At 37.0% G+C, this 21,591-nt stretch overlaps 1 protein-coding gene and 1 non-coding gene across 2 annotated transcripts; both read right to left on the reverse strand.

Annotated features, from left to right (window-relative positions):
- Window positions 1-11: 11 nt before the first annotated feature.
- RTRAF (RNA transcription, translation and transport factor) lies at window positions 12-20,458 on the reverse strand. Its single transcript, XM_068545472.1, has 8 exons — window positions 20,303-20,458; window positions 13,483-13,607; window positions 10,116-10,215; window positions 5,902-5,988; window positions 4,912-5,000; window positions 2,667-2,735; window positions 446-494; window positions 12-340 (listed from the first exon to the last, which is right to left on the reverse strand). The coding sequence occupies exons 1-8, from the start codon at window positions 20,361-20,363 to the stop codon at window positions 186-188; spliced, it is 735 nt and encodes a 244-aa protein (XP_068401573.1). The 5' UTR covers window positions 20,364-20,458; the 3' UTR covers window positions 12-185.
- Window positions 12,188-12,298, reverse strand: LOC137778089 (U6 spliceosomal RNA). The gene has a single exon (XR_011076736.1). It is a non-coding gene; the product is annotated as a U6 spliceosomal RNA (small nuclear RNA).
- Window positions 20,459-21,591: the final 1,133 nt, after the last annotated feature.

Genomic DNA, 21,591 nt, shown 5'->3' on the forward strand with positions numbered 1-21,591 from the left:
AAACAAAAACATCACCTTCCCAACTTTTTATTGAAGAAAATGCAGTGATGGTAAATCTCTAGAACATAGTCAATTTCAATTTTCTGGAATTCTTCCCTTGAAGACATGACATTTCCAAACACATGCCAAAGCGTACATGGTTCCCAACTGTACTAAGTAGGTGAGAAGATGAAATCCTAAAATGTTCATCTTCCAACTTTCCCCAGTCTGTGGTCTGTCTTTGGATCAGCAATAATCGCCTGAACAGCTACTATGGCTTCATTAATCTTTGTCTGTAGCTCTCTGAGCTCTTCTATATGCAGCAGTCGCAGAATTTGAGCAGCTTCATTAAGAACTGCATCTGTTTCATAAGAAACGCTGCATTAATCAATAACGTTTGCATTTATTCACTCATTTCCCCCAAAAAGTCTCTAAAAACAGTTTGAATTAAAACAAAATCACTTACCTCCTGTGTCAAAACCAAGAATATGCTTGTCTAAAGCAACAGGCAAGCCCTTTAGAAAAAAAAGGACAAAAATCAGACTATAGTTATACGTTCACATTTTCTCACCTCAAATTGAAAAGCAGCTAGCTATTGTTATTTTAACCCTTTTAAGCTGCAGTGGCAAGGTGCCTGAGAATTTTCTCTTTAAATTTGCCTTTTTATGAGTTTTTTCCTACTACAACTAACTAGTTAGGAAAGAATGGCCTTTACATGTAGTGGGCAGCTAGTCCCATAACACATCCAATCCTTTAAGACCAGGCATATAAAAGAATAGCTCCTTTTTGCAGAAGTGCTGTCACTACTGCTATGGAAGGAAGGTTGAGCAGGGCTGCTACTGTCCCGTTTTAGTTATAGTAAGCAGCAGTGTACCGGGCAAATAGGACTACTGTTAAGATGACTTTTCTCAAGCAAGTTTACTTTTGGAGCACATTAATTTGTCTTTATGAACTGCACAAATCTAAAATATACATAACATTTTTCTGCAAGCATGATGTTTACCAGATTATCTATATATTAACTTTCAACAGGTCATTTAAAAGTTACTTTGAAGTCGTCTAGGAAAATGAACAGAATCTAACCCATTTAGCTAACCAGTCAGCACCTGCATACAGATATACCAGAGATGGTGCCTATGGTGGCGCCAACCTGTACAAAGTTCACAATAACTATCAAATAAAAACGAGGACAGGCAGTCTAGACTTTCTGCTGATTATACTGTATAAAATCATTACCAGTTTTTTTTAAAAAGTCACTATACTTTCAACATTACAAATGCTAAGCTGTCACTACTCACTTCTTGCCTAATTATTAATGCAAATCTACCCAGACTCAAAAATCCTTTAAAATCACTAGTAATACATTATACACATGAAGAAACAAATGGGTATGAAAATTCTGTGAGCAAAAAACTAGAGTAGAATTGTACTTGAGTAGCTTTCTGTGTCAGTCTGGTACCAGAGGTTCTGTTCTCCCTTCATCTGCCAACAGACCACCTAGGAACAGGCACCCCTGAAGATGACCACACGCCCCAAATGCTAGTTATGAACAACTGCAAACAGGAACACTCAACTATAGAACTCTTCCACTGTATTATTATAGCATAGTATCTTTTGAGATGACATTAAAGTTCAGATTTATTTGGAGCATTGAAAATTGAATTTTACTTTGCAATCAAGAGCAAAGAGATTTGGCTATGGCCTCACTTGCACTGCCTTCCAAACCAAAGGCATAATTTTGCTGAATGATGAATGATTTTATTATGCCAGAACAATTTACTGTCTGTTCTATAGTGTGGGTGAAATAAGCTGATCTTTAATCCAATTTCCAGTGGCCTGATTCATACATAATTAATAAGCCAATAAGAACCTTTAAAAGAAACTGAGCGTCTTTCAGAGGAGACTACACTGCCCCAGCATTAATAACCTTAATGCTGTTGGGCTTCGATAAAGATGGGATCAGAGGACAAAAGACACTGGGGAATTGGAGGGTGAGGGAGGCACAATAGAAGGCCCAGGGTCCAGAATGTGGACTGTACCCAAGACATTCATCTGTGTAGCAGGAAGGGGCGTTATCAGACACCTGCAGCTGCTAACCCCTGAGGACATTCTCTGCACTGACCCATAGTCAAGAGGACTTCAGGGACATTTGGGTTTCTTGGACAGTTCATCTAAAAATATCCTAGATTTATTAACAAGTTACTTTTTTATGATTTATGCTACGAAATAGAATAAACTGAGATTTCTCTGAAGAAACAAAAGGGTGAAGATAAAGACTTAGGTAGAAAAGAAAATGAATTACTAAAAAAGAGAAGGTGTGTCCTGTTTTCTAGCAGTTAGTCAAAATAACCCAGTAAATTTCACAAGTGGAAGTTCTTTTAAATAAACTTGAACTGGGCACATGCGGTAGTTTTGAACTGGTAGGCTGTGGATATGCTATTGGAGGCTTCTTAAAAGTAATGAAGTGAGATAAACATGAAGTTCACTTTTCACTCAAAAATGACTGGATACAGTTTGCTTCAGAATCAAATTCAATCCCACTGAAGTAAGCTATTCTTTCTCTAGGCAGTTCTAACACAGAATAGATATCTTAAGCATTCTCAGGCAAAGTTCAAACTCATGACAACCAAAAGAAACTTTCAGTAATAATTAATTTAGAATTTATTTAAATTAAAAAAACAGCATACCTCTTTCGTTTGATTTGCTTTAGCAACTGCATCCTGTGTCAGGCGCTCCTGGACCAAAATGCGAATTGCCTAAGAAATCCCAAAATAGTATTTTTACTTTTTATCGGCTGTTTGTTATCTTTTCTTCTCTGAGAATACAGAATGAGGATGCCCAATTTGATGAAATTAGAAATACCTAATTCATTAACAAACTCCCCAGCAAATTAAAAATAAAAATAATAGCTACTGTAATGAAAGTTTTCACTTCTAGTATTTAATAATGTGGAATGATGTTCATAACAATTACGTTTTTTGAATAGGTAATTTGTGGGTGCTAAAAAATTTTTTTAAATAAAGAAGGATACATGGCGAAAAAGTATGTCTCCTTTCTACCCAAGCCTCAGCCATACTTTCAGAAAACAATTATTGCTACCAGATCCTTGTGTATACTCACAAGGCCTCTATCAAATTACAAGCATGCTCAGGGATATATGCAAGTGCACACACGCACACACACACACAAACATGCACCTTTGACACAAAGGGTAGCATATCATGCACACTGTCCCCGCTTTCTTCACTTTATTACAGTACAATGTTTTCAGATCTTTCAAAGGACACATTGTTTTTTTTTCATTAGCAAGGCATTTTACCACTGCAGACACAAATGCATGCACGCACCTGCACACACTTAAAAAGTAAGATTTTTTAATGGAATTTTAATTAGTGGATGACAGTTACAACCCCAAGATAAGTGTGAAAATTTGAAAAATTATTTTTAATAAAAACAAACCAAATGCTACATATGAAAAAGAATTAAACCAATCTAACAGTGATTGCAAATGTATTTACACAGTCCAGTTGCCAAACAGTTAATGTACTGATTCTCACAGCTGCAATATGGATGTTTTCCATATTGTCATGTATTGTTTGAATGCTTCTTAAAATAACTCAAAAGGACAAACATGCTAGGATTAGAATTTTATAAAGCTTTTGATTATAACTGACTTATATTGTACTTTAGCACCCCAAATATGCTAGCATTGTCTGTTCTCCTCTCACTCAGTTTATGATTAAAGCTGACATAACCACTGTAGAACTGTTCCAAAGCAATTTCTATAATTGCCTGAGTAAGGAACAAGCCTTTCAAAGAGCTAAATTTCACTAAAAACAACTTTTGTCTCTTGGCGTCCAATCTGAGTTAACATTCAGATTCAGTATAGAGAATTATAGTAATCTAGGAATAGAACAGTCTTCCCATATTACAACTGTCATTTAATAAATACAATTCTAAAAAGGAGAATAAATTATGATCTCTTGGGGGTAGAGTGAAATTATTCAATTTCCTGCAAAGTAGTTTAAAGTAATTTAAAGCTCTTTAATTTCTCATAAAATCAATAATAATTTCTAAAATAACTTCCAAGTCTGGTATCTTAAGTACCACTCCCCTGCCCCTCCCCTTCCCCCCACTAGACTATCATAATTACTCGACATAAATCTTCTGAAGCATGAGTATATTTTTCCACTCAGAAATAAGAGGCCTCTTTTAGGCCATCAGGTTCCCTGCTGTAAGGGGCTTGGAGGACAGAAACATTCATTCCTCAAAGAGATTTGGGGGTATGTTTTTGACCAAATTCACCATTACTAGTTTGGCATTTTCCACAATCTTAATGAATACAGACCATGAATATTTAAAAGGACTGATTAAAAAGAAGTGGGGTGATATAGGAAAAAAAATGGACCAGGACGTCCTTGGCGGTCCAGTGATTAGGACTCTGTGCTTCCAATGCAGGGGGCGTGGGTCCGATCCCTGGTCAGGGAACTAAGATCCCAGATGCCATGCGGCCAAAAAAAAAAAGAAGAAAAAGAATGGACCATAAGGTCGAGCGCCTAGATTAAAATCCTGACTATCATTTTCAATGTCAGCTTGAACATTATTTATCTATTATCTTTAAGTCTCAGTTTCTTCATATACGTATTTTAAAAAGACACTAACATCCACCTCTAGGATTGTTGGGAGGACTGAATGAGTCATCTGTGCACAGGATTTAGCACAGTGGCAGGCACACAGTAAACACTCTTTGATATTAGTTGTTAGGTAATCTAAAACCAATGAATTCGAGAAATCTGCTTTATGTCCCACATTCCTCCAACATTTTACTCATTCTACCATAGATTTAAATATCAAACACAGTTATTTTTAGAAAATGAAGTTTTTAAAATTATATACAGGGTTTTTGTCACGAATCAAGAATATGAAGCTGACCTTAAGCATTACCAGGTAATCGTCATGACGCTGAATCTGAAGAAGGTTAGCCAAAGCCATTACACCAGCCTTAAAATCAGGATTATTTACTATAAAACATTAAAAATGGAAACTTAAAGCTCTGCAGGCATGTAATTACAAACATATATGCAAACATATAAACTTAAAAAAATATTTTTATTTTCTAGTAACAACAAATCTCTTTAATTTCTAAAATTGCTGCTGACAAAAGCAGTATGGGGTAAATTAGGTAAATTGATGAGATCAATGGTTTTCCTACTAATCAACCAAAGTGAACAATCCAATAAATGACTAAATTAACTCACATGAGGTTTGTTCTGTAACTTTCTCTGCAAGGCCCATTTATGTAACACTATTAATTAACCTTTCTTCCCAAAGCTATTAATTTTAATACACAGATTCCCTTCAATGGACAGTTTTCCCAAAACCTTTTCTCCAAGCAGCAGCTCTAGAGCGTCCAACCAGCTTATTAATTCATAAGGGTAACTCATAAATTACAGGTCACGATCAGTCAGTGAAAGAATATTTAACATATTATAATCTAAGTAATTAGAATCTTAATACTTTTAAAAGGAGAAAGAATTACTTAAAGACATCTGGGACTTAAAACAATGAAAAATTTTAACACTTGTCTCATACTGTCATTAGATTAGAAAAAATATTTTCTGCACCCAGGAAGGCAAACAATCACCACCATGATTAAATAAAATCAAAACCCCCAAGTTACTATGAGCAGATGAAAGAAGAGCATTTTCAGTTTCAGATATTCAGCTACAAGAGGAGGGAGAAAGCACACTATAACTGACAGTAAAAAACAGCATAGAGAATAAAATATCAACACAAATGTTGTCTGCATGAAACATTCTTAATCTACTAAAACCAAATAAAACCAGACTTCATTCTAGGAAGTAAAAAACATTTAAGAAACCAAAAACGTTGATGATCATTTTTATGCATTTATAAACTTACCATCCAAATTGATCAATGGCTCTGCATTTTTAGCTGCATTGTCAGCGTTTTTTGTATTATCAGGTACCAAGTCCTTGTATTTTTCAGCTGTAAAAATAGGCAAAAATACAATTTGTAGAGCTTCAACTTAAGGTAAAACAAACGTTGCTTATTTACTGAATTTAACTGAGCCAAACTGGTTATAAGCATGAGACAACTCAAGCATTCAAAAAAAAAAAATGCTATAATAAAAAATCTACTAGAAGAGAATGTGACTAGCTTTTTAATTAAGCTGAAATGATTATCAGACACAAATATCTTTTCAGTAACATTTCTTAAAGTAAAACATTTCAAACACCATCTAAATTTTAGAAGAGAAAGTCTGCTTTTCAGCTTCCTCTCAAACTTGGTAGGGGTAGAAGAATGGGAGAAGGGTAAGTATAGGTCACATGAGGTTAAATACAAACACACTAAGAAGTTTCTTTGCAAATCTTGTGAATGCTGTATACAAAACCAAAAACCTTGCTTTCTAAAAAAATCACTTCAAATACACCATCATATACAAACCTAAACTTATTTTATGGAGACTTAAAATGCAGAATTCCAAAAGGAGATTTTATTACTTTTACCTGAAAAATACTAAATAATAATATTTTAAAAGACTTTACAAATAAAAATATTTAATAGTAATTCACCAAACTTAATGCCCAAAATGCCATCTTTGGCTATAGTGCTTATATGATTTGCTAATGGAAAAAAAAAAAGGGAAAATAAAAGCATTAAAATTTAAATCAGACAGGAGTTAGCTTAAAGGAGCTACTGGCCAAACCTGGAACAATGTAAACATCAAAATACACAATGACAAAAAAGGATTAAGACCCACTGAGTAAAATAAGAATCCACATATCTACACTGATATGAATAAACAAACAAACATAAACTGGTGAGAAGGGAAAGCTCTTCCTTATAGTGTAAAAACAAAAAATCAATGTAGAGGAATGATGGAATTAGAAAAACACCTTCTAGTCATCATAATCAACATAATAACTGACTCAGGCAAAAATCATCAAATGTATACTAAAGCTAAGGTTTGAAGAGGAGAAGCATATAGAAATCATCTCATATCTCTCCACAAGATATGTAATCTTTACACTGAAGAAAGCTTAACCAAGTGATCAGAATAACATGACCAGTATTCAGGCATATCACCAACACATGCCTCCTGATATGATGCACTTAAAAGAACACAACATCACTTCTGTGTTACTCTTAACAAAACTACAAACCCTGAATCTAATCATGAGGAAACATCAGACTCACTCAAACTGAAGGACATTCTACAAAATAAATGTCAGTGTCCTGAAGCATGACGACTGAGTAACTATTCCAGACTGTAGGAGACTAAAGAGACTAAGGAGAATGAATGCAACACATGATCCAGGACTGCTTTGGAGGTTTTTGTTTGCTTGTTTTTGCCATAAAGAACATTGAGACAAATGGTGAAATGTGAATCTCATCTATAGATAACAGTAAATAATCAAAGTTAATGTCCTGATTTTGATAAATGTACTGTAGCTATGTAAGACAATGACTTTTTTTAGGAAATGTGCACAAGGGTAAAAGAGAAATCATTTACAACTTAGTGTCAAATGGTTTAGAAAAAAATTAGGAGTATGTATATATATATAGAGAGAGAGAAGGATAAGGCAAATGAAGTAAAATGTTAATAATATCTGCAGAATCTGAGTATGAAAAATTCTTTTTACTATTCTTGCAACCTTTCTGTAAATCGAAAATTATGTCAAAGAAGTTAAAAGAATTTAAGTCAGATTTTAATCACCTTAACTGACAAGCTAGCAAAAGGCTTTAAAAAACGTTAAGGCACAAACAATAAAAATTCACAATGGTTTTATCAAAGAATAAAAATTTAAAATAATTTAAAAGTCAAGAAGAATGCAACTTATTAATGTAAAACCATAAAAGCACAGCAGTGCCTCCTACCGATAAGGGGCAATGTTTCTCATACAAACTCAGTTTTTTAAATACATTAAAAAAAGACCATGCTATCACTGAGAAGTAACTGTACTTAACAGTCAACTACAAGGATACACAATCATATGGCATCTACTGTTGTTGGTACAACCTAGGTAACCTAAGTTGAAGTATTATAAAAATGGGACAAATGGACTAAATAAGGGTAAAACAGAAATAAATTGAGATGTGACTATAATTTTATGTGGGAATAGCTGAAAAACACTTGAAAAGCTGGAAAATACTTTGTTGCAAATTAACTAACAGAGTTCCTACCAACTCAGACCAGAACAGGCAGATTTTGCTAAAGGCTCCATAGTAAAGAAAAAGTCTTTGAGCTTTCCTTAAGATTTCTGCCATAAGGCATCTGAAACTTAAGTTTGAAGAACCAGCAAAAAAACAGCTGGTTGATGCTCCACACCAGTATGTATAAACATTCATATATTGAATTTACCAAGCATTTATAGTTGATAAGCACATCTACTGTACACAAGAAACCATGTCAGGTACTGTGGCAGAGAGAATCATGACTGCTCCCTCCCCCCCCCCAAAAAATGTCCATATTCCAATCCCTGGAACTTATGAATATGGTATCTTACATGGCAAAAGGGACTTTGTGGATGTGATTAAATTAAGGACCTTGAAATTGGGGGTATGGGGGTTATCCTGGATTACCTAAGTGGGCCCAATGTAATCAAAGCATCCTTATAAGAGGGAGGCAGGAAGGTCAGAGAAGATGTGACAATGAAAGCAGAATCACAGAGAGCTTAGAAGATGATATGTTGCTAGATTTGAAGATAAAGGGGCCAGAGTCACAGAATGCAGGCAGCCTCTAGAAGATGGAAAAGACAAAGAAATGGATCTTCCCCTAGAGCCTCCAAAAGGAACCAACCCAGTCAACAAATTGACTTCAGTCCTAATACAGATGTTGGACTTCTGACCTCCAAAACTGTAAGATAATAAACAGTCTTTTAAGTCACTGAGTTTGTGGTAATTGTTACAGCAGCAACAGGAAACTAATAGAGGTACCATGTAGGAAACAAAGCTGAGTATCAGCTTACAATTTAGTGGGGCAAGTAAGACATAAGCAAAATGGAAAGTGGCGAATGACTTAAAAAGCTATAGAGTTAAATGGGAAAGCAATGGTTTCTGAATATATAAAAGGAACTATCGTTTGGAAACAAAGTGTAGCATTCTAAAACATTTATGTTTCAAAAAATTAGCTTGGTGGGCCATGTGGATGAGACTAGAGGGTGACATAGATGGGAGACTAGTATGAAAGACATTCCAATCATCTCAGGAAAAAGTGGCAAGAACTTGAATTAGGGCGACAGCAGTGAGGATGGAGAAGGAAAGATACAACAAGGGAAAAATGGATGGAACAGAATGAGAGGAAAAGGGAGAGGCCAAACACATTAAAAAGGCTTCAAACGTAAATGATTAAGAGGACCGGAACTGACAGTCCCATGAAAGAGAACAACATAAATGCAGCGGATGGAGGTAAAGTAAGATAATCAGATATTACATTCAGATGTTAGCAGGCCTTTCAAAATGAAATGGCCTGAGAGAAAACAGTGTATTGGAAAACTATTTTTACTATAGGTACTAACATTCAAAACCTTCCAATGATACAAGTATCTGTAATAAAATAACACTAAACATTAATAATAAATATATTTTGGCCTATAGTGCACATTTGCATTAGATGTATATTTCAGTCTCTTGCGAAATTACCTGCTGCAACCAACACTTGAAATCCTATCAATTCTGGGACAGCAGCAACAAGTGAACTTGAAAGGTTAAGGTACAGACTGAAAGATGGCAAATTCACCAAAGTAATGTGACATTGTGAGAAGACATTCAATTAGCCTTCTTCTTCAGAAGACATCATCTTCAAATTCTAAAAGAAAAATCTACATACCAATGGAAACCAGTGCTTTTAATATCTTATGATAGTAAGGAGACTCTCTAATTTTAGAAAAGAAAATTCTTTCCTAGACAATTTGGGAGGTGGATACAGGAGAATAATTACAAAAAGTAAATTTGTAAACAGATGCTGTAAAGTGAGATGAGGAGGTACAAAACTTAAAATGAACCAAAGGTAAAACAATGTAAGACAAACTGGCAAGTTCCCTACATTTTTACACTCCTTTCCCACCTTTCCTCTCTCTCTCTTTAAAACACACATTCCCCACAAAACATACCATTATCTCCATATTCAAGTCTAACAGCTAAACCAAGAAGCCAGTCGATTGCTTCTGGTCGATCTTGAATCTTGAAAGGACAGTTAACATCTCTGAGATACTGTGAGGGGAATAAAAAGTCTGGTTTCATTATTACTATAAAGTCACAAAATAAAAAAATGGTAGAGTTGAAAGAGACCTTAGTTTGGATCTCTAAGAATTTCTTATAACCATTTACATTACTAAACCTTTGATGCAATTATATAACCCAAAAAAAGGAAACACTTAAGTGTACCACTCAGGGAAAAATAATGAAGCAGGCCCATCATGCTTTTTGAAATTTTTACTTTTGCAGATTCCAGATAGGGCACCACTGATGTAGAATAACTTCATTTCGTAGATGAGAAAACCGAAGCCTAGAGGTCAACACTTGCTGACAGTTACACGACTTAAATTGGGGAGCTGAATCTATACTTTCTGATTCCAGGGCTCAATACACATAGAGCAGGTAAATAAAAAGGACTTTAAAAAGTCTAAATAAAAAGGACTTTTGTTTCTCCCAAACAAAACAAAACAAAACCAATTATTATCTAAACCTTAGCTTTCATATCGTGGAAATGCTTCTGAAGGGAGTAAGCCATGTGACATACAAGCAAAGCGTTTTTAATAAATGTCAGAAGCTGCATATTCAAATGAGTATGTCCTTAAAATAAGTCTCCTAGGAACTTAAAATCTAATTCCACCAACAATGATGTTACTCAAAACTTCTGGAACTCCTTTTTGGAAATCCTTTGGGGGATAATTAATGAATCAGCACTTTTTAGCCATAACTTATTTTCTAACCAAAAATTTTATTCCCCTGCTTTAAAAAAAAGCACCTCATTCACAAGATTTAGTCATGATGCAAAAAGCAAATCCATGTTCAAAGTATAAAAAAACTGTCAATATTAAGGATATTCAAAAGATGTCTCCTGATCTAAAAGTAATTGCAAAAGAAGTTCCAAATATGCTTTAGGCAATGACATCATCATTCCAAAGAAACCACCTTGAAAGATAATATCTGTGTAAGTTCCAATACATTTATCTTTAGGTTATACTACTTTACTGTCATTTCTGGGTGTTCTTCATCAGAAAGTTTTTTATATTCTTCAATACCCTTCCACATGTGGAACTCTATATTGTCTTGTACACGTGAGTGGGCCATCATAAGATGTAATACAAGGAAATATAAAATCCTAACAATGTATTTCAAAGTCTTAAGAAGCCTATCAAAATTTTCAAAAATACTCTTGAAGGGCAAAGGAAAATAATCCAGTAGTAGCAATAATAGTAGTAGAGGCAGAGAAATTAATAAACATATAGCACTTGCTATGGGCAAGGCACCTCTGTGAAAAGGTACATAGGTATATTTCAATAACAAACATACCACTGCTATGAGATAGATACCACTGTTATCCCCATTTATTGATAACAATATTGAGCCACAGAATGGTTAATAAACTTGCCCATTGTCAGAGGCAGTATGTAACTTACACAATCCTCTAATTCATAAAACTAGAAACTTAGGTACCTAAACACCAGTAAATGAAAATTTAGTCACTTTTCATATTCTTTTTTTTATTAGTATTTTTATTGGAGTATAATTGCTTTACAATGTTGTGTAGTTTCTGCTGTACAACAAAGTGAATCAGCTCTATGTATACATATATCCCCATATCCCCTCCCTCTTGCATCTCCCTCCCACCCTCCCTGTCCCACCCCTCTAGATGGTCACAAAGCACCGAGCTGATCTCCCTGTGCTATGCAGCTGCTTCCCACTAGCTATCTATTTTACATTTGGTAGTGTATATATGTCAATGCTACTCTCTCACTTCGTCCCAGCTTCCCCTTCCCCCTCCCCGGGTCCTCAAGTCAACTCTCTACATCTGCGTCTTTATTCCTGTCCTGTCCCTAGGTTCATCAGAATCTTTTTTTTTTTCTTTAAGATTCCATATATATTTGTTAGCATATGGTATTTGTTTTTCCCTTTCTGACCTACTTCACTCTGTATGACAGACTCTAGGTCCATCCACCTCACTACAAATAACTCAATTAAAAATATGGAACACTCCACGAAATTTGCGTGTCATCCTTGCGCAGTGGCCATGCTAATCCTCTCTATATCATTGTTCCAGTTTTAGTAGATGTGCTGCCGAAGTGAGCATTACTTTTCATATTCTTAAAGGAAGAGATCTCATCAAAGTAACAGAGCCAATAAAAATGTTTAATGTAAATAATGATGCTGTAAAATGTAATTTTTATTCTAATTTGAAAACAACTCTGTTTTCTGCAAAAACATTACTAAAATTAAACTAGGTCAACAGGAAAGTTATTCCAGCCACAAAAATAAGATAATACACACAGATCTTTTTAGGATTATTTCTATTGTACATAACAAGGGACAACTGTGTATGTTAAATATAGGCAAAAACAAGACATAATCTTAGTTTTCAAGTGTGTCAATAATGTCTTATTTTAATATAATACTCTAACTGTATCTCTGCTATATTTTTAATGTAATGTAAATATTCTGATTTTTGCCATTTTTACTATTTAGAGAATATGTGTCACTGTTTATTTAAGAAGTCTCAGTGTTTCTGGACAAAACTATTTCTTCTTTTTTTTTTGAGTGTCTACTTGTGCCATTACCTTTATTAGTTAATAGTCTATAAAGTTAGTTTTCAATGGCAGCGGGCTAGTCAGGTACAGGGCCCTAAAGGATATGAATACAGAGTAAGTTTTGCTATAGAGAAAATGCAGAAATGAATATTGATATATCATTCATTTACATACATACACATATATGTATACAAATAAACACACACAAATATATAAATTCATGAAACAAACAGGTCTCTCTATTGTATGTCAGGCACACATCTAAGTACTGGGGATAAGCACCTCCTCTCCAGCTACATAAGCTTAAAGCTGACAGTTTCAAAAAACCAGGGATTGGTTGGGAAAGGTGAGGGGTGGGAAGACTAGTCCAGTCACATCACCTAAAACTGTGACAGCTCCCCAGTTGGGTCAAGTTCAAACTCTTTACGGCACATGAGCTTACCTCTCTCCTCAGCCTACTCTATACTCCCCTTCACCCTCATGCCTAATGATTCACCATACTATTTCTATCTAATACTGAATGCTTGGTAGGAAGAGATAATATAATCTGCTTTAAAAACAAAAAAATATGGTAAGAAAAAAGCTAAATCCCTGAAGTCTAGCTTTTCTAACACTGATCATTATTAGTTTTATTTATTTTAAAAGAACACAGTAATTTTAAGCTTGCCTGTCTTCATATTATTTTTACACAAGCTCCCTGTATGTTTTATTTTAGTTTCTAATTCGTTACCTTTTCAAAGAACTTGGGCCAGTCACTGCTGTGGATGTTTCTTAAATTACCTCTGTCTTCAATCTTGTAGTGTCTGATTTTCTGGTCTTCGAGCCAAACAATAAAGTTTCTAAATTCTGTCTCATCTGCAATGAAAACACCGTATAAATCACGAGAAGCACCAGGTAACAGGTAAAACACTTCCTTCTTCACAAACAGTCCTGTGGAATTTTTTTTTTTAACTCCAAAATTATAAGTTACTTGAGCTGCTTGAAGTAGTATTTGAAAGTGCAGACTTTGGAGAGCCTCCCATCAAGCCTCTTAGATAGCCTCAACCACCAGAGGGCAGACAGCAGAAGCAAGAAAAACTATAATCCTGAAGCCTGTGGAACAAAAACCACATTCACAGAAAGACAGACAAGATGAAAAGGCAGAGGGCTATATACCAGATGAAGGAACAAGATAAAACCCCAGAAAAACAACTAAGTGAAGTGGAGATAGGCAACCTTCCAGAAAAAGAATTCAGAATAATGATAGTGAAGATGATCCAGGACCTCGGAATAAGAATGTAGGCAAAGATCGAGAAGACGCAAGAACTGTTTAACAAAGACCTAGAAGAATTAAAGAACAAACAAACAGAGATGAACAATACAATAACTGAAATGAAAACTACACTAGAAGGAATCAATAGCAGAATAACTGAGGCAGAAGAACGGATAAGTGACCTGGAAGACAGAATGGTGGAATTCACTGCTGTGGAACAGACTAAAGAAAAAAGAATGAAAAGAAATGAAGACAGCCTAAGAGACCTCTGGGACAACATTAAACGCAAAAAAAAAAAAAAAAAAAAGGAGAAGAGAGAAAAGACCAGAGAAAATATTTGAAGAGATTATAGTCAAAAACTTCCCTAACATGGGAAAGGAAATAGCCACCCAAGTCCAGGAAGCGCAGAGAGTCCCATACAGGATAAACCCAAGGAGAAACACGCCGAGACATATAGTAATCAAAGTGGCAAAAATTAAAGACAAAGAAAAATTATTGAAAGCAGCAAGGGAAGAATGACAAATAACATACAAGGGAACTCCCATAAGGTTAACAGCTGATTTCTCAGCAGAAACTCTACAAGCCAGAAGGGAGTGGCATGATATACTTAAAGTGATGACAGGGAAGAACCTACAACCAAGATTACTCTACCCGGTGAGGATCTCATTTAGATTTGATGGAGAAATCAAAAGCTTTACAGACAAGCAAAAGCTAAGAGAATTCAGCACCACCAAACCAGCTCTACAACAAATGCTAAAGGAACTTCTCTAAGTGGGAAACACAAGAGAAGAAAAGGACCTACAAAAACAAACCAAAACAATTAAGAAAATGGTCATAGGAACATACATATCGATAATTAGAATGGATTAAATGCTCCAACCAAAAGACACAGGCTTGCTGAAGGGATACAAAAACAAGACCCATATATATGCTGTCTAAAAGAGACCTACTTCAGACCTAGGGACACGTACAGACTGAAAGTGAGGGGATGGAAAAAGATAGTCCATGCAAATGGAAATCAAAAGAAAGCTGGAGTAGCTATACTCATATCAGATAAAATAGACTTTAAAATAAAGAATGTTACAAGAGACAAGGAAGGACACTACATAATGATCAAGGGATCAATCCAAGAAGAAGATATAACAATTATAAATATACATGCACCCAACATAGGAGCACCTCAATACATAAGGCAACTGCTAACAGCTATAAAAGAGGAAATCGACAGTAACACAATCATAGTGGGGGACTTTAACACCTCACTTACACCAACGGACAGATCATCCAAAATGAAAATAAATAAGGAAACAGAAGCTTTAAATGACACAGTAGACCAGAGAGATTTAATTGATATTTATACGACATTCCATCCAAAAACAGAAGATTACACTTTCTTCTCAAGTGCACACAGAACATTCTCCAAGATAGGTCACATCTTGGGTCACAAATCAAGCCTCAGTAAATTTAAGGAAACTGAAATCATATCAAGCATCTTTTCTGACCACAACGCTATGCGATTAGAAATGAATTACTGGGAAAAAAACGTAAAAGACACAAACACATGGAGGCTAAACAATACGTTACTAAATAACCAAGAGATCACTGAAGAAATCAAAGAGGAAATCAAAAAATACCTAGAGACAAATGACAATGAAAACACGATGATCCAAAACCTATGGGATGCAGCAAAAGCAGTTCTAAGAGGGACGTTTACAGCTATACAAGCCTACCTAAAGAAACAAGAAAAATCTCAAGTAAACAATCTAACCTTACACCTAAAGGAACTAGAGAAAGAAGAACAAACAAAACCCAAAGTTAGCAGAAGGAAAGAAATCATAAAGATCAGAGCGGAAATAAATGAAATAGAAACAAAGAAAACAATAGCAAAGATCAATAAAACTAAAAGCTGGTTCTTTGAGAAGATAAACAAAATTGAGAAACCATTAGCCAGACTCATCAAGAAAAAGAGGGAGAGGACTCAAATCAATAAAATTAGAAATGAAAAAGGAGAAGTTACAACAGACACTGCAGAAATACAAAGCATCCTAAGAGACTACTACAAGCAACTCTATGCCAATAAAATGGACAACCTGGAAGAAATGGACAAATTCTTAGAAAGGTATAACCTTCCAAGACCGAACCAGGAAGAAACAGAAAATATGAACAGACCAATCACAAGTAATGAAATTGAAACTGTGATTAAAAATCTTCCAACAAACAAAAGTCCAGGACCAGATGGCTTCACAGGTGAATTCTATCAAACATTTAGAGAAGAGCTAACACCCATCCTTCTCAAACTCTTCCAAAAAATTGCAGAGCAAGGAACACTCCCAAACTCATTCTATGAGGCCACCATCACCCTGATACCAAAACCAGACAAAGATACTACAAAAGAAGAAAATTACAGACCAGTATCACTGATGAATATAGATGCAAAAATCCTCAACAAAATACTAGCAAACAGAATCCAACAACCCATTAAAAGGATCATACACCACAATCAAGTGGGATTTATCCCAGGGATGCAAGCATTCTTCAATATAAGTAAATCAATCGATGTGATACACCATATTAACAAATTGAAGAATAAAAACCATATGATCATCTCAATAGATGCAGAAAAAGCTTCTGACAAAATTCAACACCCATTTATGATAAAAACTCTCCAGAAAGTGGGCATAGAGGGAACCTACCTCAACATAATAAAGGCCATATATGACAAACCCACAGCAAACATCATTCTCAATGGTGAAAAACTGAAAGCATTTCCTCTAAGATCAGGAACGAGACAAGGATGTCCACTCTCACCACTATTATCCAACATAGTTCTGGAAGTCCGAGCCACAGCAATCAGAGAAGAAAAAGAAATAAAAGGAATCCAAATCGGAAAAGAAGAAGTAAAACTGTCACTGTTTGCAGATGACATGATACTATACATAGAGAATCCTAAAAACGCCACCAGAAAACTACTAGAGCTAATCAATGAATTTGGTAAAGTTGCAGGATACAAAATTAATGCACAGAAATCTCTTGCATTCCTATACACCAATGATGAAAAATCTGAAAGAGAAATTATGGAAACACTCCCATTTACCATTGCAACAAAAAGAATAAAATACCTAGGAATAAACCTACCTAGGGAGACAAAAGACCTGTATGCAGAAAACTATAAGACTCTGATGACAGAAATTAAAGATGATACCGACAGATGGAGAGATATACCATGTTCTTGGATTGGAAGAATCAACATTGTGAAAATGACTATACTACCCAAAGCAATCTACAGATTCAATGCAATCCCTATCAACCAATGGCAAATTACCAATGGCATTTTTTACAGAATTAGAACAAATCATCTTAAAATTTGTATGGAGACACAAAAGACCCTGAATAGCCAAAGCAGTCTTGAGGGAAAAAAACGGAGCTGGAGGAATCAGACTCCCTGACTTCAGACTACACTACAAAGCTACAGTAATCAAGACAATATGGTACTGGCACAAAAACAGAAACATAGATCAATGGAACAAGATAGAAAGCCCAAAGATAAACCCACGCACCTACGGTCAACTAATCTATGACAAAGGAGGCAAAGATATACAATGGAGAAAAGACAGTCTCTTCAATAAGTGGTGCTGGGAAAACTGGACAGCTACATGTAAAAGAATGAAATTAGAATACTCCCTAACACCACACACAAAAATAAACTTAAAATGGATTCGAGACCTAAATGTAAGACCGGACCCTATAAAACTCTTAGAGGAAAACATAGGAAGAACACTCTTTGACATAAATCACAGCAAGATCTTTTTTGATCCACCTAGAGTAATGGAAATAAAAACAAAAATAAACAAATGGGACCTAATGAAACTTCAAAGCTTTTGCACAGCAAAGGAAACCATAAACAAGACGAAAAGACAACCCTCAGAATGGGAGAAAATATTTGCAAACGAATCAACGGACAAAGGATTAATCTCCAAAATATATAAACAGCTCATTCAGCTCAATATTAAAAAAACAAACAACCTAATCAAAAAATGGGCAGAAGACCTAGACATTTCTCCAAAGAAGACATACAGATGGCCAAGAGGCACATGAAAAGATGCTCAACATCACTAATTATTAGAGAAATGCAAATCAAAACTACAATGAGGTATCACCTCACACCAGTTAGAATGGGCATCATCAGAAAATCTACAAACAACAAATGCTGGAGAGGGTGTGGAGAAAAGGGAACCCTCTTGCACTGCTGGTGGGAATGTAAATTGATACAGCCACTATGGAGAACAATATGGAGGTTCCTTAAAAAACTAAAAATAGAATTACCATATGATCCAGCAATCCCACTACCGGGCATATACCCAGAGAAAACCATAATTCAAAAAGACACATGCACCCCAATGTTCATTGCAGCACTATTTACAACAGCCAGGTCATGGAAGCAACCTAAATGCCCATCCACAGACGAATGGATAAAGAAGACGTGGTACATATATACAATGGAATATTACTCGGCCATAAAAAGGAACGAAATTGAGTCATTTGTTGAGATGTGGATGGATCTAGAGACTGTCATACAGAGTGAAGTAAGTCAGAAAGAGAAAAACAAATATCGTATATTAACGCATGTATGTGGAACCTAGAAAAATAGTACAGATGAACCAGTCTGCAGGGCAGAAGTTGAGACACAGATGTAGAGAACAAACGTATGGACACCAAGGGGGGAAAACTGTGGTGGGGTGGGGATGGTTGTGTGCTGAATTGGGCGATTGGGATTGAGATGTATACACTGATGTGTATAAAATTGATGACTGGTGAAAAAAAAAAAAAAAAGTGCAGACTTTGGATTAACTTATGTTCATATCCTGGCCTGAATTCAAATTGACTCCAGACATTTAGTGGTTGTGTGAACTTGGGCTAATTACCTAAATCTTCCGGGCCTCAGATTCTTGAGTTACAAAATGGGGAGTAATAGTAAGACTTACCTCATAGGGTTGTTATGAAGATTAAATAAAATATTTAAGGATAAAAACAGTGTCTGGCACACAGTTTTGCTATTTAAGTGTCAGTTATTATTCCAGTTCCTATGGGAAAGAGGAGGAGGAAGGACTGGGCCAGGTTAAATTTACAGCAATCATAATGTACAAGAAATTAAATGGCAAACAGAAAGAAGATACTGACTACCATTGTCATTTACTGTTATGGCACATTAAACGCATTCATGAAAAAGTACAGATGTTGTTTCATTTAATCCTCCCACATCATTTCGAGGCAGGTAATATCCCGATTTTACCAGTGAAAAAACCTGAGGCTCAAAGATTCAAATTCAGATCTAAGCTCTACTACCACTGAACCTTTTTTGTTACATAAAAGGCAAAGCAGAAAAACAAGATTCTATAAATTGACATGCTTCTACTGGAGATGAACAAAACACCGCTATCCTGCTTGGAAATTATTTTCAATTACAAAATTCAAGCTTGAATTCAAATTCAGGCCTCCCTTATGAAGTCTTGAGACTTATAAAATGGTCTGAACATCCCAGGCTGTGCTTGATCACTTTCAAACTTATTAGTCTACCACAGGCCAAAAACTCTGGAAGAAAATGAATAGCGGGTAGTAGGTGAGTAGCAGTGGGTAGCAATGTTAATACTTTTTACAATTTTAATGCTGTGAAATCCCAAATACCTTTGTATTTACTATTCAACCGCCCCGCTCGTGTGCTATTAACTTTTTTTGCACGACTCGCACACTGTCACTAGCTCGTTCCTATACGCGCTTGCCCCGACACCGTCAGTCCTGGACTTCGTTCTATCTCGAGCTCAAACTGCCGGATGGGCTCCCACTGCCCCCACCCCTTAGTTCCCGAGGGGCAGTGAACGAGTCTTCAAGTTACTCAGCATCTTCCTCAGATTCCAGCACTGTGCTGGGCCCCCAGCAGGTGCTCCAGGTATCGCCCAATCACCCGGGAACCACGGGGCTGAAAGGCTACGTTAAAAAGCGAAGACTTTCCCTCTAGAGCGCTGAGAGTGCGGGCGAGGGGGGTGGGCGTGGGGTCTGGAGTCCAGCAAATGCAGAAAGTGGCGATGCCAAGGCAAGAGCTGGTGACGGGGCTCCGAAGCCGGGGAAGGAAGGCGGAAAGCAGAGGTGCTTGGCGGCCGGGAGGAGAGGAGTCCGGGGGAGACAAGGCCGCGGACGGTCCGGGTGGGGAGCCCAGGTGCCGGCGCTGAGTGAGCGGTGGCCGGGCGGCGGGGAGTGGGGGGGGAGTCACGGACGAACGGCGGGCCCGGGACCGCCTCCTCACCTTTGCAGTTGAAGCCGGCAGGGTTGTGGTAGTCGAGAGCCGTCAGCTTGCGTCGGAACATGGTGCCCGCTGCTCGCTCCGGTCCCCCGGGCTGCGGCCGGGAGAGGAGAGGCGAGGAGGAGCGGGCTGCACAGACACCGGCGACGCGGCGAGAGGGCGGGCGGGCGCCGGGCGCTCCGAAATGACGGCGGCCTTAGCCAATCGTGGCTTAGGAACGGCCGCCGCTGGCCAATGCCCACCAATCGCGGCTCCGGCTGGGAAGGCGGGGCCACGTCGGGGCACGTCGACGCTCAAATAAACTTTATTGTCAGCCTCCTAGTTGTACAATAGGCAGAAAGCAAGTGAGAAGCCAGTTACCTCTTGCTTTCCTCGCTGTCTTGATCATACAAACTGTTTAGTATTTTCAGTGTATTCATTCATTCATTTAGTTACTATATGCCTCCTACATAATAGGTGCTCTTCTAACACTGCTAATGCAAAGACTTTTAGCAAGGTCCCTTTACGACTCGTTGGGAGTGATCCACAGGTAAACATACAACGGTAATACTGTGTGATAGTTCCAGACATCACCAGCAGCCACGGAATCTTGAAGCCAGAAACCTGGACTTATCCTTTACTCCCTCTCACTGAAGTTACAACATCCAGTAGTTCATTGATTCCTGCTGTTCTCTCTCATGTCTCTCTCAAATCCCTCATCTTCTCCCAACCCCACTGATGCTGCCTCAAATCAGGCCCTCATCATTTTTGCTTACTCTAATTGTCTGATTTCTTAGGTCCAGTCTTGCCTTCTCCAATCCATTCCCCCACACAGCAATGATACTGATTTTCTAAAACAAAAACCTGTCCATAACAGTTTAATGCTTAGTATCTTTTAGTGGGTCCTCGTTGCCTTGTAGTAATAATCAAAACTTTTATTTAACACCCTTTCGGATCCAGTCCCATCTGCTTTCAGACACTGGAGAGACAACAGTGAGCAAGACAGACCAAGCTTCTACTTTCATGAAGTTTAAAAGGCCCTTGAGGGAAAACAAGCAATAAACAGACATACAAGTATGAACTATGGCTTGAAGATGGTGAGGAATTCACCATGCAGTCAAAAGGGTAACTTGTTTTGAGGGAAGAGGACGTACAAAGGCAAGGAGTGAGCAGCAGCACGGCCCAGAGGGGCTAGAGCTTATGGGAGCTGGAAGGTAGGAGAGAATGACAGCTGATGAGACTTGGACAGAGGCAAGGACCCGATCGAGAAAGACCTTTCATGCCACACTAAGGTAAAAAGCGGGGGAAAGCAG

The sequence above is a fragment of the Eschrichtius robustus genome, chromosome 1 (assembly GCF_028021215.1).
Source record: "Eschrichtius robustus isolate mEscRob2 chromosome 1, mEscRob2.pri, whole genome shotgun sequence".
In the NCBI taxonomy this organism is placed as follows: domain Eukaryota; kingdom Metazoa; phylum Chordata; class Mammalia; order Artiodactyla; family Eschrichtiidae; genus Eschrichtius; species Eschrichtius robustus.